This window comes from Elephantulus edwardii, unplaced genomic scaffold (genome assembly GCF_000299155.1).
Source record: "Elephantulus edwardii isolate Elephantulus edwardi_28Jun2011 unplaced genomic scaffold, EleEdw1.0 scaffold00028, whole genome shotgun sequence".
Lineage (NCBI taxonomy): Eukaryota > Metazoa > Chordata > Mammalia > Macroscelidea > Macroscelididae > Elephantulus > Elephantulus edwardii.
In genome coordinates this window covers 13,908,855-13,929,982 of record NW_006399778.1, presented here as the reverse complement: position 1 = coordinate 13,929,982, position 21,128 = coordinate 13,908,855, and the positions used below count along the sequence as shown (strand labels likewise).

Here is a 21,128-nt window from a genome sequence, read left to right as displayed (position 1 = left end):
TATGTTCAACACAGGGGTGAAAGAAAATTCCAAAGAAATAATTCGAAAGAAGAAACATCTGAAGGTGCAGCAGAAGCTTGATGGCACAGTCAACTAAGCTTCAAGCTGTCAACTGAAAGGGTAGGTCACATCCACCAGCTGCTCCAAGAAAGAAACGTGGCAGTCTCCATCTATAACAATTTACACTTTTGGAAACCCTATGAGGCAATTCTACTCTGTTCCAGAATCAATTCAGGGGCAGTCAATGGGAAGTACATCAGAAACGTTAACTGCAACCTTATTAGTAATAATAAAAAATCATTTAAAAATCTAAATGCTCAAACTAAGGGGTCCTGTAAGCATATAATGGTGGCAAAAAATGCTAAGGTAAAACACACACACACAAAAATGCATTTATATAAAAAAAATCTAACAAAGCAAGTATAACCATAAAACCATGTGTCTATGTATACAAAGACAAGAAAGAAAAAATTTAAATCAGTAATTTGTTCAAAGAGTTGTAAGTAACTCACTATATTTCTTACATAGGTACATACTGCTTATATACGTAGTCTTCACTTCAATGAACTACACTTAGTCCTACTGTCTGTCTTGCAGATATGTAGAGTTGTGCTGCTAACCCAGAGGCCACACTTCTCTGGCAGTTCGAATCCACCAGCTGCTCTGGAGGAGAAAAATGGGTGTTCTCCTCCAATGTGATACACAGTCTCTGAAATCCACTAAAGGGTCAGCTATGAATGAGTTGTGATTCAATGGCAATGAGTTTGAGTTCTGCATTTTATCACTAGTAATATGTACCATATAAAATGTCACAGCATTATTTGCTGATGTTCTCACTCTCAAATGTTCATTCAAAGAGATTCAATGTTATGATTTACCATGAAAGGATTAGCTCAAGTTTTCTAAACTAAATCAGGGGGTTCAATTGTTAACGTTAATAAGCACATCTGGACAACAGTGAGATAGTATCATGAAATACATGAAGAAAAAGGCAAAGAAGTCATACAGACAATTCTCACTCATTTTCTGACTAGAAACACCATCCTCATATCTATGATCCAGAACTTTCCAGAGGTAGAGTTTTTACCACAACTGACAAAATGCCCATATATCTAACTCTTAATTACTGATGATTTGTATATTCTTCTCGTATGTATATATGGAAACTTATTTGTAAACTTAAAGGTAATATTTTTAATTTTCAAAGAAAAATAAGATCAAATTTATATATATATTGACAATGAAATGCATGATTATAAAACTGGATGTTTCACCAATCTTTCACCTGTGGAGCAGCTAGTATATTTGAGTCCTATTCCTTCACATTGTATAAAACACCACAGAGAGAGAGAGAGAGAGAGAGAGAGAGAGAGAGAGAGAGAGAGAGTGTTTAAAAAAAACCCTACACTGCATATGGATGACTGAAAATCAGTAATGTATTTTTTTAAAAAGTTAAAAAAAGAACTAGGAGAAGGGGGATGATGAGATATTCAACTTAGATCAGAATCATAGTGGAGTCATCACAAGGGAAAACATCTTAAGGCAAGAACAACTTCCATTATTTTTTATAAGCAGGGGATTTGTTTTGTTTTGATGGGCTTTTTTAGACCTCAGAGTAACAAGAAATGAGTTACTATTTCTCAATGGTATCTTGTTTAAGGTCAGACATTTTTAAAATTCCTATCTACCACTTCAACACTTAATAAATCAGAAGGAAAAAAGCGAGAAATTAAGAAAAACTGAGCCACAGTAAAGCAGCAGAAAGAACCCTGCTGAGGCATTCCTACGCTCCATGAACTCTCTTTGCTCATTTGTAAACACTGGGCTTTATGAGGCTTAGGCTCTGACCTCATCTCTTTACTATCTTCTATCTAGACAGAAGCAATGAGATATTGCTCCATTACTTCAATAACTGTTCTGTGGATAATTCCTAAAGCTCTATTAAAAATTTTTCAACTCTTGAATTGCAGATTCATTATTTTCTAGGTACCTTCATCTCATTCAAGGAGCTCTGGTGGTATAATGCATTGTGTGTTGCACTGCTGTTCCATAGGGAAAATAAAAAGTCTCGTCTCATAAAGATTTGAACTGTGCAAACTCACCAGAAGGCCACTATGAGTCAGAATCAGCTTGACAGCAGGAGGCTTAGTTTTGATTTACGGGCCTCTCATGCTCTAATGTTTTGGTTTGGTTTCCCCCATTAAGGAGCTCTGGAGGCACAGTGTACTGCATGCTGCATTGTTGCTTTATCAGTAGTCCTAATCTGCCAGGGGCTTTGCAAGAGAAAGATAGGTATTTTCCGTCTATAAAGATTTACAACCTTGGAAACAACCATTCATTAGAACTGACTCGGCAAGAAGTTTTCACCCCACTGACATCTCAAAGTTTCCTATCTTAAATTCCCTGTTCCTGTAACAACACCTTTCTACTCACATTTGGTAGTATCTTCCTCTCTATGCCCTTCATCGCACTAAAATACTGTCATGATCTCTACAGTATTACTTTGATTCTTGCTCTCTCCTGATCGTACATTAATTACAACTGTATTTATATCATGAAAATTGGTTGGCCATATATAGAAACATGTTGTTTTTGTTTTTTTTAGAGACATATTTAAGAAAGATCACAGCCATCTAGAATAGCGGTAACACCTAGTAATAAGATAAACGCTTTATCAGTGGGAGAGGAAAGGAGGCGAAAAAGTTTATATAATCCCACGATAGAATATAGAGCTCTGAGAATAAGAACTAAAAAATCTACAGCAACACACACAAATCCTGGCAATAGAGAGAGAGAGTGTGAGTGTGAGTGTGTGTGTGTGTGTGTGTGTGTGTGTGTGTGTGTAAAATTGTTAAGTGCTGTTGAGCTTGCTATGACTTATAGTGACTCTATGAACAGTGCATCTGAACCCTGTCCTGTCCTGTGTCATCCTCGTCATCTGACACACTCAAGCCCACCATTACAGACACTGTGTCAATGGAAAAGCAAACAAACATTGCTGAGCTTACTGTTTAATGAAGTTAAAAAAAAATTACATAATATTTGTAAATACTTAAAAATGCAAATGCAAAATTTATACACACACACACAGAGAGAAAGAGAAATTGTTATTTGGTACTGTCAAGCTGACTACAATTCATAGCAACATTATAAAAAACAGATTAGAATCTTGCCATATCCTGCTCCACAGCCACAATCTCTACAATACTAAAGAACTGAGCAGAATCTAATTTCGGATTCATGTATCAGAAACTCAGGGTGAAGAAGGAGCCAAAATTAAAACAATACTGTTAAGGGTCTGGATTTTGTTTTGGTGGGAAAGAATAGTTTTCCTCTTGAAATGATCTTAATTAAAATAGATATGCATACTAATCTCTCATTATTTCCAATGATGAGAATCAGTGACAAACTGTTCTTTAAGACTAGGACTAACTATAGCCTAAGAGAGCTGATGTAGAAAGCTCTCAACCTAGTTTATTAAGAGCACACACAAACCTGCAGGTTAGGTGACTGAAGGTCAGATGTTACCAGGGAATGGTTGAAATGGTAAAGTGCAGCAGCAAACTCTTCATCTGATGAACCTGAAGACAAATAGATAACTAATTATCTAAGCAGCTACTTCATGTATCACACCACTCTACCAATGGTCAAACTCCACCAGGAAAGCATGTGTAAGGCATACATCTACTAACCCTTCAGTCCATCTTTGTCCACCTCTTTGATGATACTGGCCAGGGTGGCCATGTGATGTTCTGAAAGTGATACACTAAGATAGTTTCGAATAAAATTGTTCCGAGAGTTGAGCATAGAAGAGGTGATGAAGTTCAAAATATTGGAAGCCAGACCTAAGAACTAAAAAGTAAATATAAAAAATAAGAAGAACTTATAGAAAATTAATAAACCCAGAACTCCTACAAATCCTGACTACAAATAAGACTAAAAGCGTTCATAGGTTTTATGCACTAGGCACATTAAATTCAAAGCGCCTACAGTGGGACTAATTATGAAAATATTCTGTTAATTTAACTAGATACACAAAGTCGTACACCAGTTTAATACAAAAGTCTTTACAAAATAATAGTAAATGTGAGACATACAAAAAAACCGATCCATTCCTTCCATACCTTCTCAGATCCTGTCTTTTTCTTCTTGTTCTAGGATATTACTGATACAGTAAATTCTGACACCTGTATTAATGGCCAATTTTATATGTGTAAAATTGATATTCAGAAATCAGTGTGTAGGTGTTTTATGTCCAGACTCTTGACTAAACTATAACATTATGAAGATGAAGATTATGTCTGACATGTTCACTGATATATTATTGAAATGAGAGGTCTCACATTTATTAGGTAATGATAAATGTTGGCTGAAAAGTAAGCAAGCATTTATTCTGTACCAAATCTAAGCTACAGGCTTTTAAAATATTCTCTAATTCTTTATAGCCTTCTATCAGGCAGGTAAGAAGTTGCAATGCAAATCCAAAGACAGGAGATTTAAATCCATAACCTATTTCAGAGAAGAAAGATGGGCAATTACTTCCTATCATTTGAGATTTACAGCCTCTTAAAACTCAGCAGGAGGGTCAAGTTTAAGTCAGTTCCAACTAGACTATATATAATAACAGTACATCAGGCATTCTCATATTATAGGAGACAAATTCAGGCTTAAAGAAGTTCAGACTCTTGGCCAAAGTTACAGAGCCAGTAAGTGAGTGGAGAAGTCAAACCCATTTCTGACTTCAAAAGCTAAACTGATGCTACTTTGTGCAACCAAGGTGATCCAACTCATAGTGACCATGAATACTGGAGTAGAAGTGCACCACAGGCTTTCTTAGACCTTTTCAACTCTTTACAATAAGTTATTTGTTCTTGTTATGTGCCATCGAGTCATTTGCAACTCATAGCGACCCTATGTACAACAGCCCTAAACCCTACTCTATCCTGTGCCAATGACACTGCCTGACACACCCATCCCGATTACCCCAGTCACTGAATCAATCCATCTCATAGAGGGTCTTCCCCTTGCGCCATCCCTCCACCCTCCCAAGCATGATGTCCCTCTCCAAGGACCTGTCCTTCCTTGCTACATGCCCAAACGAAGCCCCAGAATCCTTGCCTCCAAGAAGTTGCTTGGTTTAATCCTCTCCAGGATGAATCTGTTTGTTTTCTTGGCAGTCCATGCTACAGTCAATACTATTCTCCACCACCACAGCTCAAAGGCATCAACTCTCCTTCTGTCTTCCCTAGTCATTATCCAACTCTCTGATGCATAACAAGTGAGTGCAAAGATCATGGCCTGTACCAGGCGCACCTTAGTCTCCAGAGACACACTGTTGCTCTTGAGTACTTTAGAGAGGTCCCTAACAGCAGACTTTCCCATCACAATACGTTTTTTGATTTCCTGACTGCTGGTGCCAAGATTGTTGACCGTGGAGCTGAGCAAACTGAAGCTGTGAACAATCTCAATCTCTTCACCATCCATCCTGATGCTACCAATTGGTCCAGTGGTGAGAATCTTTGTCTTCTTGACATTGAGCCTCAGTCCATACTGAAGGCTGCAGTCCTTGACTCTGTGCAACAAGTGCATGAGGTCCTCCTCAGTTTCAGCAAGCAGGGTTGTGTCATCTGCATAACGCAGATTGTTGATAGATCGTCCACCAATCCTGACGCCACAATTCTCCTCATAGAGCCCAGCCTCTCGGATAATCTGCTCTGCATACAGGTTGAAAAGGTATGGAGATAGGACACATCCCTGGCGTACACCCTTCCCAATTTTGAACCATGCAGTGTTACCCTGCTCTGTTCTGACGACTGCCTCTTGATCCAAGTATAGGTTTCGCATTAGCACGATTAAATGTTCTGGGATTCCCATTCTTCTCAGAGTCAGCCACAGTTTGTTATGATCCACGCAGTCAAATGCCTTTGCATCAACAATGAAACACAGATAGACATTCTTCTGGTATTCCCTGCTTACAGCTAAGATCCATCTAAAATCAGCTACAATATCCATTGTACCACGTCCCCTTCTAAACTCAGCCTGGACTTCTGGCAGTTCTCTGCTGATGTACTGTTCCAGTCATTTTTGGATAATCTTCTGTAGAATCTTGCTTGCATGTGAAATCAATGATATAGTTCTGTAGTTTCCACACTCAGTTGGGTCGCCCTTCTTTGGGATGGGAACAAATATAGACCTCTTCCAGTCAGTTGGCCAAGTGGTTGTTCTCCAGATTTTTTGGCACAACTTGGTGAGCATATCCAGGGCAGCATCTGTTAGCTGAAATACGTCATGGTATACCATCTATTCCTGAGGCCTTATTTTTTGCTATTTCCTTCAAAGCAGCCTGAACTTACTCTCATTTAATATCAAGAATATAAGCACAAAACAAACCCACCACTATCAATTCTGATTCAAGGTGACCCTCTATTGGGATTCTGAGGCCATAAATCTTTATTGGAAGAAACTGCCCATTTTTCCCCCATAGAGTGGCTGGTGGATTCAAACCACAGACCTTTCAGTTAGTAGCCCAACACCTAAGGCACTATCTCACCACCAAGGCTACTTAAGTATAAATAAAATGTCTTTAAACATTAGTTATCAAGCCTACATAATATGTTAATTCAAGTAACCTACCTCTTACATGCCTCCCTTCTCATGTCCCCTACTTCTAAAATCCTCTAAAACCCACTCTTACCAATTCAGGATCTTTTCGACTAGCCAGAATGTTGCCTTTCTCCCCAGTGGTCTGCTTACTGGGGCTTTTAACTCGAGGAGAGCTCTCCAGAGGAGGAGGTGGGGGAGGAGGAGGAGGTGCCACTTTCTCTTTAGTTGGGGAGATGGTCTCCTCAAACCACTGCCCCAAAATAGGTTCACTGTCATCATCTAAATAGAGAAAAAGAAAAGTTAACAAAATAGTAATTTTTTTACATAGTTTAAAGATATTTTATAAAAGTACCTAAGTCAAAACAGAAAGGCAAAGATACCTTGATTGGTTATATGGTTGAATACATTTGTCAAAATGCTTATACTAAAATGGATTCTTTTATTGTATATTATGTTGTTATTGTTGCATGTCATAAAGTAGGAACTGATCCGTGGCTGACCCTCTAGTGGGTTTTCAGAGGCAGTAAATTGCACGGGAGGAGAATATCTATCCTTCTCCCACGGAGCGGTTGGTGGATTCAAATCACATGCCTTCAGGAACTCAGTGCAGCTTCTTACCAGGCCACTAGAGGTCTCTATACTAATTACACTTCAATAGAATCCATTTAAATAAACAAGAAAACTCTCACTTACTTTACTGGTAGTAACAAGTCAAATATTTTCAAGAACAAACTTATAGCTCTCTTTATCAATTATAAACTAACTCCCAGATAAGAATCATGACTCTCTTGTTCTTTTTTTTTTCCTGTTTGCAGTGTGCCAAAAACTTTGGTTCCACTTCTGACTTTCCAGATGTACCTCCCCCGACCCCCTTTTTAACTCTTTTGCATGGCCTACTTCTATTTTTCACCAGGTAAGCCTCTGTTGCATTACCTTAACAAAACTTTTTCACTTATTTTGCCAAATTAAATAAAAAACAAACCCAACTCATGCCTCTCTTAATAGTGCACACTGCTCCCACAAACCTTATAATAACTAAGAATTTGAGAAGTGTGTCTTATCCTTCTCCAAGCTATGGCAGGAGGGAATGCTAATTCTGCTTTCTTATTCACTACTTGGGTTTCTTCTCCAATATCTATGCCAACAATCAAACTAAACACCCCATACAGTAAATAGGTTTGAGTTACACTCAAGTTACCTCAACTTTGAGTATGCATCAGCAAAGTTCTGAGTTCACAGAATAGGTAAAGACAGAAAGAAATGTGAACAACTGAAACGCACTTTGGTTTTAGAGATAAAGAATGAAAAGAAAGCTGTGCTGATAGTTTTTAATACTTCAGTCTATAAAACCACTATCTATGTATTATTGTTGTTGTTGTAGTTGTGTGCTGCTGAATCCATTCTAACTCATGGAAACGCTATAGGACACACACAGAATAGAATTTCCAAGAAGTAATCTTTGTGGAAGCAGATTACCACATCTTTTGTGCACAAACATAAAACAGTATAAACAGGAAACTAAAAAAAAATCTACTTTAGGAGTCTGCCTTTTATCTCTGTAGGAGGGAAAAGAGAGGCCTCTACCTTGGCTGCTATCCTCCTCAGTGCTACTGAAATCATCCTCGTAGTAAGTATTGGAGTCAGTAGAGGCACTGGCATCACTGCTCATGGAGCCCTTCCTCTGACGTTGCAGGACACACGCCTAGGGAAACGGAAGCTTTTGTAACCAATCATTATCCAAAAATCAAATCATCCTATTTATTCTCATTCACTACACAGAATGTTTTCTCCATATTCTTCTTTTTTAAAAAAGCTGAAGAAGTATTCCCATCATTTATCTTACAAAAGCACGTCCTCCGGCATAGATCTAAAATGAACTGCAAAAAGATAATGTTCTTTGTATTTTACTTCAGCATGCCAACTGTCACAGACCACCTAGTAGACATGTGTATAACAATGCTGTCAATCAGTAACTATTTCAAATATTTCAGTATGTTCAACCAGTTAAAAACTAATTTCATCTTCAAAAGCATTACTGTAAACTTAAAAGTCAAGGTATATGGCCAATTTCTTTTCTTTGGAGAAGGTTATACTGAATTAAAAGACATTTCTGCAAATTTCAAAATTAGCAATGGTTGATTCTCACCTTTCTATAAGAAGTTGACAGTAAGGTCAAGAGCAGGTTTGTAAGGGGGACAGAGTCAATAAGCCTCTGAATCCTCTGTATGGAGGTACTCTGGGCCATAATACTAAGGGCTGCAGGAGGACCATCTGTCTCCCAACCCTAAAGTAAAAATATCAGAAGAGAATTAATAATATAATTGAACAAAAAACTCAACAATTTTGGGGAGGAAAATGTGCAACAATGAATAAATAAAAGGGGGGGGGAAATCCAACAATGTGGTAGATTTTGCTAGAGCACACATAAGTGAGTCCAGTGATGAAGCAATGTATCTCCACGACGACAGCCTCACCTTGTGCAGAGCTTCCACTTGCAGGTCTTGGAAGAGAGACGTTAACAGTTTGATTGCATGGTTTGCCAATATTACCGAGAGCACTCCAAATCCCTGATGCCTACACAAAGAAAAAAACAAAAAATATAAACTTTAAAATAAACAGAAAATGAATTCTAACTTCTGTGACATCTATGAGTACAAGAATCCTTTTTAAAAATCTCTGGCCTTTTCTTCAGGAAGGGGAAAAAAATGAACTGGCACACCAAATGCACATAAAATTAAAAAATTTAAAATCTTTCTGAAGTGTCTATCCATGGCCTGCCTAAGAAACCACAGATTTCAATATAAGAACTCCTAGAGTATAAGACATTAGTTAAAAGTAGGTGAGGGAGCACTTATATTACAATGAAATGTTCAAAGAGCTGGAGTCAGAAAATCAAAAGGGATGAAGTCGCTCGGCATTTCTTAAGCTGAAGGAATTAAAGAACAAATTCAAGCCTTGAGTTGCAAGATATAAGGAGTACAAAGAATCACTATACCAAAAAGAACTGGCTGACATAGAAGAACTTCATGAACATATGACCAAGAGGCAATGATGATGGAGGATGTTCAAGCTTCAAAATACTATGTATTTTTTTCTGATTTGAATCTCATAAAAATAATAAAACATACAGCATTAAATAGATAATTCTCAATCTTACAATATATAAGGAAAAAGAGAATGAGTGACTTACCCAAAGAACATGGCTACAATCTTGATTCCTATCTTTGTACTTTTATCAGGTTTTTTATCAGGTGATTTTATAAAGTTGCCTGTCCAGTCCCAAGGACCCCACGTGACAGACTAGAGGTATCCCAGAGGGCTTTCTTGGCAGTAATCTTTACAGAAATACAACCTCAGGTCTTTCTTGCACAGCCACTAGGTGGATATGAACCACTAACCTTTCTGCTAGCAGCCTATCTCTAAACTACTGCAACATCTGAGCTCCTTTAAACTAGATACGGGGCAAATGTTTCTACCAATGTGTAGATGAGAAGTTACACTAGTTCATCAATACAAAATGTCAGGAAAACAATCAAACAAGCAAATGTGAACGGTAACTGAGTAGACACATACCCTTTTCCAGGCCCAAGTTTAGGAGAGCCCACTCCTTCCTTGGTACGAGAAAGGATGTCTCTGACTCGGAGTGCAGCCAGTGGATCTTTCTCTTTCCCCTTATCAGCCAAGGCAGTAGGACTGAGGTTCAGTATAAGGAAAAGACTGTTTAACAAACACCAGGCACCCAGCAGTTGGAAGTTCTGATAGTGCTATTATAAAAGGCACAAAATAAAAATATAAGCACAGAAACACTCACATCAAAAGAAACTATAAAACATGAGCATAGCAGAAACTGTTTCTTACCTCACCACCAGCCCGGCGGGAATTGCTGATTGCTTGTCCAATCATGTCATAGATTTCAAGCTGTCCAATATCAAACATATACAGAAATCTGAGTAAGTTGACATATTTCATTATAAATTTTATATACTACTCAAATTAATTGAGCTAAAGAGTTAAATAGCTTCAGGACACTTTTCAGTGGTATAATTTTATCACTTTCCTTAGATCTTTCTAAGTCACTCTCTTCATTCACCTCATATGTTACCTTCTCAAAGAGGCTTCCCAATTTAAAACGGCACACTCAAACCACACTAGGTCACCTTCTTTTTCATCACTATCTGAAATTATTTTGCTTACATTTCCACTAAAAATATGCAAGACTTCAAAAATGCGTACTGAGGAAAAAAAAGACCTACTTACTGAAGAAAAAACTACTTGTTGAAGGTCTACTGCAAGCACAAAGTTGTCATGCTATCAACAGAGCTAACAATGAAAGATAAATATTTATTTAAATCAGTCCAACAAATAATAAAGCTGAAAGGGCTCAAAAACTAAAGCAAACCCACTTCTGTCAATTAAGTTCTGGCTCACTGTGGCCCTCCATCTGGTTGCTGAGGATGTAAATATTTACAGAAGAAACCCTATCTTTCTTCTGAAAAATAGTTCATGAATTCAAACTACAAACCTTTTAGTTAGCCCAGTATATTATGCACTATGCAACGATATTGCCCTTACCTAAAAGCCAAGGGGAAGGAGTGTGGAAATTATACTAAGTGTATTCTTCAGTCAAAGAAGAAAGTAAAACTGACCATGCTCCCTTATTAGAACAATTTTTAAAAAGCTAAATTAATTTGAATAGGACATAGAATTTGTAATGAAATACGTTAAGGCTGCCAGATCCCCGATGTTTGGCTTACACATTTTTGGACAATAGTAGCAGCATCACTTTCATAGTCTTCTTCTTTGGAACTCGTGGAGCCTGTCCGCACTTGCTGAGTACTACCCACATGAAGAATGGCCATACAGGTTGCCACACTCACACCTGAAAAAAGGAGCATATTCGAATCTTGGTCATAGAGGACCTCCACCAAAAGTAATTCTATTATGTGATTACAGAATATATCCACCACATAAGCATTACTCAAATGACCTAAAACTTTATGTCATGCAAAAACCTGCACACAAGTATTTATACCAGCTTTATTCATAACTGCAAAAACCAGGAAGCCACCAAGAAGTAATTCAATAGGTGATGAATGGACAAACTGTGGTATATTCATGCAATGGAATGTTACCCAATAATAAAAAGAAACACGCTAGCAAGCTATGAAAATACATGGAAAATATACTTAAAGCATACTGGATGATTCCAACTTTATGATATTCAGAAAAAGCCAGAACTACAAAAAGATCAAAAAAATCAGTGGTGGCCAGGGATTTAAGTCTGGGGGTTGGGGTAGCAGTGCCTAGAAAATTTTTAGGGTGAGGAAAGTTCTGTATGATATTATAATGATGAATACATGACATTATGACTCCTAGAGAATTGTACAACACAAAGTAAGCCCTAATGAAACTATGGATGTTCATTAATAATAAGATATCACTACTGGCTTGTCCACTGACACAAATGTACCACGCTAATGTTGTCAATAAAAGAGGCAGCTGTGCAAGGGGATAGGTGTTTAGAAGAACTTTAGTACTATCTGTTTAATTTTTCTATAAATGTAAAATGGCTTTAAAAACGAAACCTTTTTAAAGGTTTTTATTATTTTTTAAATAATAAAATCATAAATTTTAGATTGAATTTTATTTTAAAAATGCTGTTTACATTGCTTGTGCCTCCTCAAATTTATTTATCAGTATCCTAACCCCTCTAAGTGTAAATGCAATACTGTAAATATCAGCATACAATGTGTCTTTAACTTTTGCAGTATTAAAGAGTAGGTACAGAAGTGAGCATAAATGAGGTGAAGACAGCATGTCATGTCATGTCATGTCATGTCATGTCATGTCTAAGGGACCTGAAGAAGAATGCTACAAAAGATCCATCAGAGATTTTCCCCCAGTGGACAATCAGAATTCCCCCCAGAGCTACCATACTGGATTTGAACTTTCCAGTCCCTAAACTATAAGAAAATAACTTTCTGTACTTTAAAATCACCTCCTTGTGCTATTTATGTTAAAGCAGCACTAATAAACAAAGACAAATCTCATACTTGTTTTTTCCCTAAGACATCAAAGCCAAATCCCTTTTCTTACATTAAATCTTAAATGATCAAACTCAATTATAAATCTTTAACATAATTATGAATTTTAAAGGATTCTTTAGTCCTAATTGATTTTAATCACTTACACCCTGAGATCAGTATGACAGTCAAGAAAAACTTACAAAAAACTGAAAAAATCTAATTAATAAACTGAAAGATTGATTCAAAAATTAAATGCAAGGCACTGGAAGATTAACATATTAGAGACTGGGACTTGGAAAGAATACATTCTTGTATGTATTCAAAACTTTCTGTTCTTATTGCTGCTGTTAGGCTAGCATATAATCACATAAATGGTTTTCTTAAAATATGGCTGTGATCATATAAGACTTCAAAATTTATACAGGCTGTATCTAGAATAAAGTGGAAATGTCTTAGTCTGGATTTCTTAGACCTCTGTGACTAGGCTGTACTCTTCTTTTCACCTTACTCATACATTGACTTAAATATGCACACACTTATGCAGTATGTTCCCCCAAACTCTAGAATACTTTTGGTCCTGCTTTCTCCTCTAATATACCCAAGCTAAAATCCTACTTGTCACTACAATATAATAGAACTCCTTCTGACTTCTCTAAAAGAAAATAAGCTCTGCCTCCTATAAACTTCCATAAGCACTTTCTTCTCATTTCTTATTTTCTTTTACACATGAAATTCACTGATTAATGGCCTCTAAAAGTCTGTAAGATCCTCAAGAGCAAATACGTTTTATTACCATAGATGTGCATAATAAAACTGTTGAGAATTCAGGGAAGTTACACAGCATCTGCTTTCTCAGGGCAACCGGGGTCAGGTTTCCGAGACCGCCATCCAAACCCTCACTTGCAGAACACCAAGTGAACTTGTGAAACTTATACCTCATAAGACATATCAGGCTTACAGTATGTCTTGGAATATAAAACCAAGGATCATTAATTTACTCTAGCAATAATTGACTTTTCATATTTACTGTGACACAGTTACTGTAACAAACAACTGATTTGATGCAACACTACCAAACCCCACTTCCAAAGTAGCACGGTCAATGGAAGAAAGAGGATCCTATGGGAGTTATATTTTTCTGAGAACAAGTGCACCTATTGAATAAAGCATTCCTCAAATCCAGTTCGACAGCAAATTCAATGTCTCCTTTCATTGTGTGTACACAGTATCCTATACTTCTCCTGCATTCATTATCTGCTTTATAGCCTCATCTATTCTCCATTGCTTAGTGATAGGCTACTAAGGACAAAGACTACATGTTCATCTCAATAATCCAAAATAATGGTATTTGACATTTTGATTTATGCAGCAAAATTCTTTTTTTTTTCTTGTCTTGTTGGATATTAGATGTATATTAGATGGATCTTGGGTTACATTACAGTAAGGTTTAAGAGAGAATTCCAACAATCTCATCCCTCACATGTGGAGATACACAGTTTAAAATGCAGAGTCCAGCAGGAAGGCAGAAAATGTGTAACATTGAATGAACACATGTTTTAAAAAGAGAAAATGCAGAGCCCATGTGCCGCCCTCACCTGCCCTGCAGACCCGCAAATCACTAGTGCACAGCACATGCGCACCTCCCTTTGCCGCCCATCCCATCCCTGTGCATGTGTACCCGCATGCGGGCACGTGACCCCGCCCCCACCCCTGAATGGGTGGGTGTGGGGCCAGGGCCACGGCACCGGAGCTAGGAGCCCGGAGCGAGGCCACAATTGAGGGTGGGCTCTGCCTCCAAAGCAGCAGTGAGGTTCGAACTCTCCGCGGGGGTTCTGCAGCAGATTAATATGTATGATGTTGTTGATGTTGTTAGGTGCCAACGAGGTAAGTACGACTCATAGCAGTGCCAACAACAACAGATCTGAACCCTGTCCTATCCTGTACCATCCTCACAATCTCTGAGCCCATTGCTGCAGACACTGTGTTAACCCATATGGTTATGGGTCTTTTTTTTACTGACCCTCAATCTTTCCAAGTATGATGTCCCTTTCCTATGAACAGCCTCTCCTAGCAACATGCCCAAAGTATGTGAGATGAAGTTTTGTTATTTTTGCCTCCAAGGAGCATTCTGGCTACACCTTCCCCAAGATCTATCTGTTCTTTTGACACTCCATGGAATATTCAGTATTCTTTTCCAATACTACAAATCAAAGGCATCAATTCTTCCATCTTCTTTATTCACTGTTCAGTTCTCACTCACATCAAGTGTTGAAAAGACCACTGCCTGAATTATGTGCACCTTAGTCCTTAAACTGACATCACTGCTCCTTAATAATTTGGAGAGGTCCTTTCCTGCAGACCATCTCCGTGCAATATGTCTCCTGATCACCTGACCGCTAGTCCCAAGGGTGCTGACTATAGATTCAAGTAAAATTAAGTGTATATATAATATGTATACACAGGAGAAAAGCAAGTGGATCTATGACACAATGTCAGTAGTTGACAAACAGGACAATTTAAAAGACTTGCAAAGCCCTAATTCACCTAGATAGCAAATGATGCCTAAGGGAAGAAAACATGTGAAAGGTGAGAAAGCAGAGTTACTCAAAAGGATTCTCATGGTTTCTAGAGAATATACCTGAGCTTGACTGAAAAAATGAAACCAGACACAATGACCTCTCACCTGCATACAGGCAACTTAGGCTGAGGACTGTCACATCCTGTAGTCGGGAAGGATTGAGAGGTTCCAACACAGGCAGAGAAAGGGTATCCAATGCCATGGTTACATCAATCACCAGAGAATGAAAACTGAAACGTAACAGGGAAATTAACAAAACTATCTTACAAGATAATTTGTTTCTATAATCTGGTAGTTAAAGGAAGCCAGTATGCCACAAAAACCAACCAGCTATATCTCTTAGAATGTAAAGTTTATGCATTCTGGGAGAACCTTACCCATTACGAACAGCTGTAGCATCTGCTACTGTTGCAGGCATGATGAAGAAGGAATTTGCCAACACTGCATCTTGAAACCGATTGATATAGCGTAGGAAATACGGCAAGTTCAAACACACACGCAATAGCTTCTCTGAGCCACCTGAATTAATAACATAGCAAATGGTCTGAAAAGGTTTTATTCTTCTCCACATGGAAGAATAATTATCAGAATTTTTGAAAGCAGGGGAACCAGCTTTATGATATATATAATGGAGTCTTACCAAGCTCTTGAAGACTGGCCACGTTTTGAGCTATGAACACATTCTTTGTTTTGGTAGCAGAGGCTTGATCTGTAGATGACTGCTCGTCATTTTCTCCATCCGCCTGAAAAAACATAATAAAATATAAAAGAACTATTAAGAAGGATATCATGTTCACTGACTGCTGCCCTGGAGGTCAGAGCTTAATCGTCTGTTCAAAGCAGCTCCACCTTAGACTAAACTGTGTCCCTCAAAAACTGTACATGTTGAATTCACTAGAATTGTGGAAGCAATACCATCTGGGAACAAGTTTTCTTCATTATGTTAATAGGACCATTTGAAAATAAAGTATGTTTTAAAACTAATCACTTCTGTGAAGCCCAACCCAAACCAAGCCCACGTCATCAAGTTAACTCTGATTCTGTGATTTTAAAGGACAGAGAACAGCCTCATACGGTTTCCAAGGTTATAAATTTTTAAAGAAGCTGATGGTCACATATCTTTCTCCCTCAGAAAAGCTAGTAGGTTTGAACCACCAGCCTTTCAGTTAGTAGCTCTGTGCTGTGTTAACCATTGTGCTACCAGAATTCCTTGAGTAATACATGAGTAGCACAGACACTGTCATATAAACACTAATAGGGGAAGAGAGATGCCATGTAAAGACCACCAAGGGAGTGAGGAAAGCTGGAGCTACAGATGGTAAAAGAGAGAAGGATTTCCCCTTAGTTAACAGGGAGCACTTTTTCCTCCTGAAAGCTGGTGTCCTGAATTCAGACTTCTAGCTTTCTAAACTCTGAGGAGGTAAACTTTTTAAAGCCACCCACTTGTGGTAGTTCTGATATTGCAACACTATGAAACAAAATGACCCACTCTTTAGACTCTCAAATCAATGATGATAAAATTTCAACTAATGATGGAAAAAATGCAAGTTTATTTTCCCAAAAAGAAGGGGAAATAATTTTTTTTAAAAAATTGCATACTACATATAGCAAATATAGTGTGATATATCTCTTACTGAAAACTAGAAATCATCACGGTTATTTATCTATTATTGATAAAAGCCTTGAAGAATGGTCATCAGTAACTGTGGACAGAAATATAAGTTTTACTTTTTTCTGTTTTGCACTCTTCAATTTTTTTTCACTATCACAGACATAAAGATCACTTTATATATAAAAAATGTTGTGTGGAGCCATCACATCAGTTTCAATTCATAGAAACCCTCACAGAGCAAAATGTTGCCCAGTCTAATGCCATCCTCACATATATGCTCCTTACTTACTCTAGAGTTATTATCTTAACCAACACCGTAGAGATGTGAAGATGGGCCTCACATTCCACTCAGTAACTCACCAGAGTCTGTGGGCTGATGGGTGGTGATGCTATAGTTTTAGGGTTGAAAACTGAGGTCAGCTGATTTAAGAAATTCATCTGTACTTCTTTTTGCCTCAGTTCTGGGCTCACTGGGGAGGCAAGATCTTTCTGATCTTCCACTGTAAAAACACAGAAGCAAAAAGAGATGAAGAAGGTAACACTAGATGGTAAAACAGGAAAAATGTGACCAATGAAGTGGCTAAGCTACTGCATCTGTCAAAGAACACCTACCATCTGAAAGTGTCTTCACAGTTTGAGGCAGCTTGGCAGACTTCATCATTGCTGTGAATGTTATAATTTCAGTTCTGTCTAGTCTGCTGCAGCCAGTGCACAAACCCTTGATCAGGAGGATTAGGTGTTTCTGGAGAAAAAATAAACTTAAATATTCCAACTGGACGTATCAAACTGAGATTCATATCAAGAACTTAAAATTGAGGAAAAATGCCAAAGCAAAGAGTAGAGTATATGGGCCTTCAGCCTATATCTGGATTATAGAATTGTCTTATTTTATTCTTCTAATAGTGGTTTTTTAAAAAATCTGACATACTAACTTTAAAAAAAAAGAGATGTTACACACAAATCCAGATTTCTTAACCATATCAATCAATAATTTCTTATTCTTATCGATAATGAGAGATGCACTGCAATCTAAAGGCACAGTTTGAATCCACCAGGTGCTGTGGGAGAAGGATGAGCAATCTCCTCCTGTATAATTTACTGCCTCTGAAAACTCGCTGAAGGGTCAACTATGAGCAAGTTGTTGACACAACAACATCATCATCAATAATTCACAAGCTCTAGTAACTTCAATCTCCATTCCTACGTGACAACACAGTGGTTAACTGACCACTTCAGATGCAGCATGAACTCTTACATTAGGGAAATTCACTCATTTATGTTACTAGTCTTGTCAAATAGGTGTATAAGCTCTGTATCTGGGATCAATAAACTATTTCTCCAGCCACCTGCTTTTGCAAATAAAGTTTACTAGTACTTTCACTCTCATTCATTTATGGGCCATTCCATGTTGATGGTTGCATTCACACTACAGAACAACATAGTAAAAATATATGGTCCATAAATATTTACTTTGAGGCTTAATACAGAGAAAACTAGCCATCTTAGCTCCATGCCATTCCTTGTCCATTAGTTTTTTCAGTCAGTCATAATTTTACCTCTAAATAGAGGCAAAAATAGGCAATCATTCTCACCTGGGACACAGCACAAGCCTCATCTGGATTCTCCAGGCGTAAAAGAGAAAACTCAATCAGAACTTTACAGGCTGCTGCCACTGACTGAAGTTGGTTCCGGGGAACTAAGAAAGTAATAAACTTCAGATTACTATAAACTTCAGGATCACAATTAATAAATAATAAATCAAGCAAACAAGTATCACGCTCCTTATGGAAAACACTTTCAATATTATTCTATGATATCAATCCAATTTATTCATAACCAAGATTTCAATGGGCAATAAAGCCATCTTAGCATTAACAGCCATCAATTTATTACAGAAGATTTACTTTATGCTTAATAAATTAAGATAATTAATGGGCAAGGAGTTATACTACCAAACCAAAGATATGCAGTTCAAATCTACCAGCTACTCAACAGGAGAAAGATAGGCAATTTCTTCCTGTGCTATTTACAGTCTCTGAAAATCGGTTCTAAGGTCAGTTACAATTTGGTTCCAATTTGACAGCAACAAGTTAGGGTCTGAGTTTAATAACAAAAGTAAATAGCTGTATCACATTTACTATGTGCCAAGTACTTCAAATACATTATCTAAATCTTTAAACCAATTCTATGAAATGGCTGTTATCTCCTCTACCTCTCCCTTTTTTAAAAGCTGAAAAACTTAAGGTCCCAAGAGGTTATCTGACTTCCCCAAAGCCATGCAGCTAGATTTAAATGCAAGATGTTAGGATCTATAAATCTGATGGTGCTAATCACCACATAAGTTCTAAAAGTCTTTTTAAAATAATTTCCTGCACAATGTTTCTTCATGCTAAAAGTAACTCTTCCACCAGCACCAGCATCAGTAATAAACAGTACTGGATAATGAAATATAACTCTGCATATTCCTTTCCGTTTACTAGTCAAAACAAACTAGCCAAGCAAATAATTAAAATTCTTTAAGGCTATTTTTTTTTTTTAATATTAAAAAGCAAACTGTAAACAGAAAAGCTTTTAAAGTATAATGAGTCTGATCACTTTGTGGGTAGAAGTGAAGGAAATTGGTAACTGAAAGTTAAATTCCTTCATATTCCAGAGAAGACAAGAGGAGAATTCACTTTTTCACCAAACCCAAATACGAACTAGAACCTTAGTGGTTGTAACCCAAAGGTCTATATCCATACACACTGCTTCCATGTGTTAATATTTGGTAACTATATGTATGACAGGTAGAATAAAATGTTGGGGTTGTTTTTTTTTTTTAATAAAATGGTTTTTTTATTGAGAAGGTTGGCTTAATGGACTATAAAGCAGGTGTCTAAACTCAGTAGCTTCTATCTCCCACATGGTGAACAAGGTAAAACTTTTGGATCCCCATCATAACTGACAGTTCCTAACTGACTATACTCTAACAGTCACAAGCCTTCAGAATAATGACAAAAGTGAAATACTTACTGAGGCTGCACACTGTTGTAATATAATGTGTGGAAAGTGCAACAAAAGATGAATAGAATGGCTCATACTGCTTCTCATGGTGCAGGATTTCTGATTCACTACAAATAAAATAATTTAGCCAACATTCATTAAGTGTTCTCTATATGTTGGATAGCTAATTCACAAGCATTATTTTCTTAAATCTTTGTTACAACCATATGTAGTTATAACACAGTTACATCATCAGACTGGGAAAATGAAAACTGAAAATTACAAAAGTACACAGTTCAAAGTATCACGTTTAAGAGATGCCACAGGCTAGCAAACAGGAACTATTTCAAAAATCACTTAGAATTTTTTCACTCTAACCAAAAACATACCATTCTGTTAAAATGTAAAAGCTAGGGAGCACTGGTGGCCTAGTGACAAAAAACTGCACTGTAATCCCAGAGGTATGCAGTTCAAATCAACCAGATGTTCTGCTGGAGAAGGAGGGGAAATCTCCTCCTGTACTAGTCAGATCCAATCTGACAGCACACACACAAAAAATAATGGAAATAATTTTAAAAAAAAATCTAAAAGCTAACATTGCCTTGTGATAGTCAAAAGAGTTGACAAAAGGTTTCATAAAATACTGAGAATTTAGATTAGTAGGATATCCTGAAGAATAGAAAAAGCTAGTCCACATGTAGTAACTTTAAAAAATAAAAAAGTTCTTTAAAAAACCATCTTCCTGTGAGCTGCCATCAAGTGAATTCCAATGCAGGGCAATCCACTATGCTCATAAAATTGCTCCAGTGTTTTAAAAGCTGCGATTTTTGGAAGGAGATTGTTATTCCTTACTTCTGAAACACTTTTCAGTGATTTGTGAAACTGTGACCTGATGATCATAAGTCATCAAATCAGTACCCCAAACCAGAATACGTTAACTACCATAGCCCATAGTTCTTTCTCCCATCTATGTTGGATATACTAAAGATTCAGTGATTTTACCTACATCTCTACTCTTCAGCACTCTTCTGTGATAACTCCTGCATAAATATGTCTAAATTCTGGATACATCTGCACTAGTCTACTCAATCACATACGAATTTTGAATCTATAAAACATGAAAGCAAAGTAAAAACCACAATATATTATGGAATGTAAATGTGCGAGGAGCTAGAGTCGGAAAATCAAAAGGGCCAAACTCATTCACCATTTCTTAAGCTCAAGGAACTGAAGAGCAAATTCAAACCTCGAGTTGCTACAATCAAGGATGCTTTATGAAGAATGTTAAATGATCCAGGAGGTATCAAAAGAAGATGAAAGGAATATA

General features: G+C 37.3%; 1 protein-coding gene across 1 annotated transcript in view; it reads right to left on the bottom strand.

Annotated features, from left to right (window-relative positions):
• The window catches only part of UBR4 (ubiquitin protein ligase E3 component n-recognin 4), a 155,047-nt gene that overhangs the window by 118,321 nt on the left and 15,598 nt on the right, over positions 1–21,128 (bottom strand). The window contains exons 2-17 of the mRNA XM_006883594.1: positions 19,832–19,929; positions 18,412–18,515; positions 17,432–17,561; positions 17,180–17,319; positions 15,848–15,950; positions 15,585–15,726; positions 15,313–15,437; positions 11,358–11,482; positions 10,462–10,521; positions 10,177–10,367; positions 9,078–9,177; positions 8,750–8,887; positions 8,188–8,305; positions 6,695–6,882; positions 3,693–3,852; positions 3,496–3,581 (exon numbers count right to left, since the gene is read on the bottom strand). Coding sequence (XP_006883656.1) covers positions 3,496–3,581; positions 3,693–3,852; positions 6,695–6,882; positions 8,188–8,305; positions 8,750–8,887; positions 9,078–9,177; positions 10,177–10,367; positions 10,462–10,521; positions 11,358–11,482; positions 15,313–15,437; positions 15,585–15,726; positions 15,848–15,950; positions 17,180–17,319; positions 17,432–17,561; positions 18,412–18,515; positions 19,832–19,929 — 2,008 coding nt within the window. The remainder of the gene's footprint in view (positions 1–3,495; positions 3,582–3,692; positions 3,853–6,694; positions 6,883–8,187; positions 8,306–8,749; positions 8,888–9,077; positions 9,178–10,176; positions 10,368–10,461; positions 10,522–11,357; positions 11,483–15,312; positions 15,438–15,584; positions 15,727–15,847; positions 15,951–17,179; positions 17,320–17,431; positions 17,562–18,411; positions 18,516–19,831; positions 19,930–21,128) is intronic.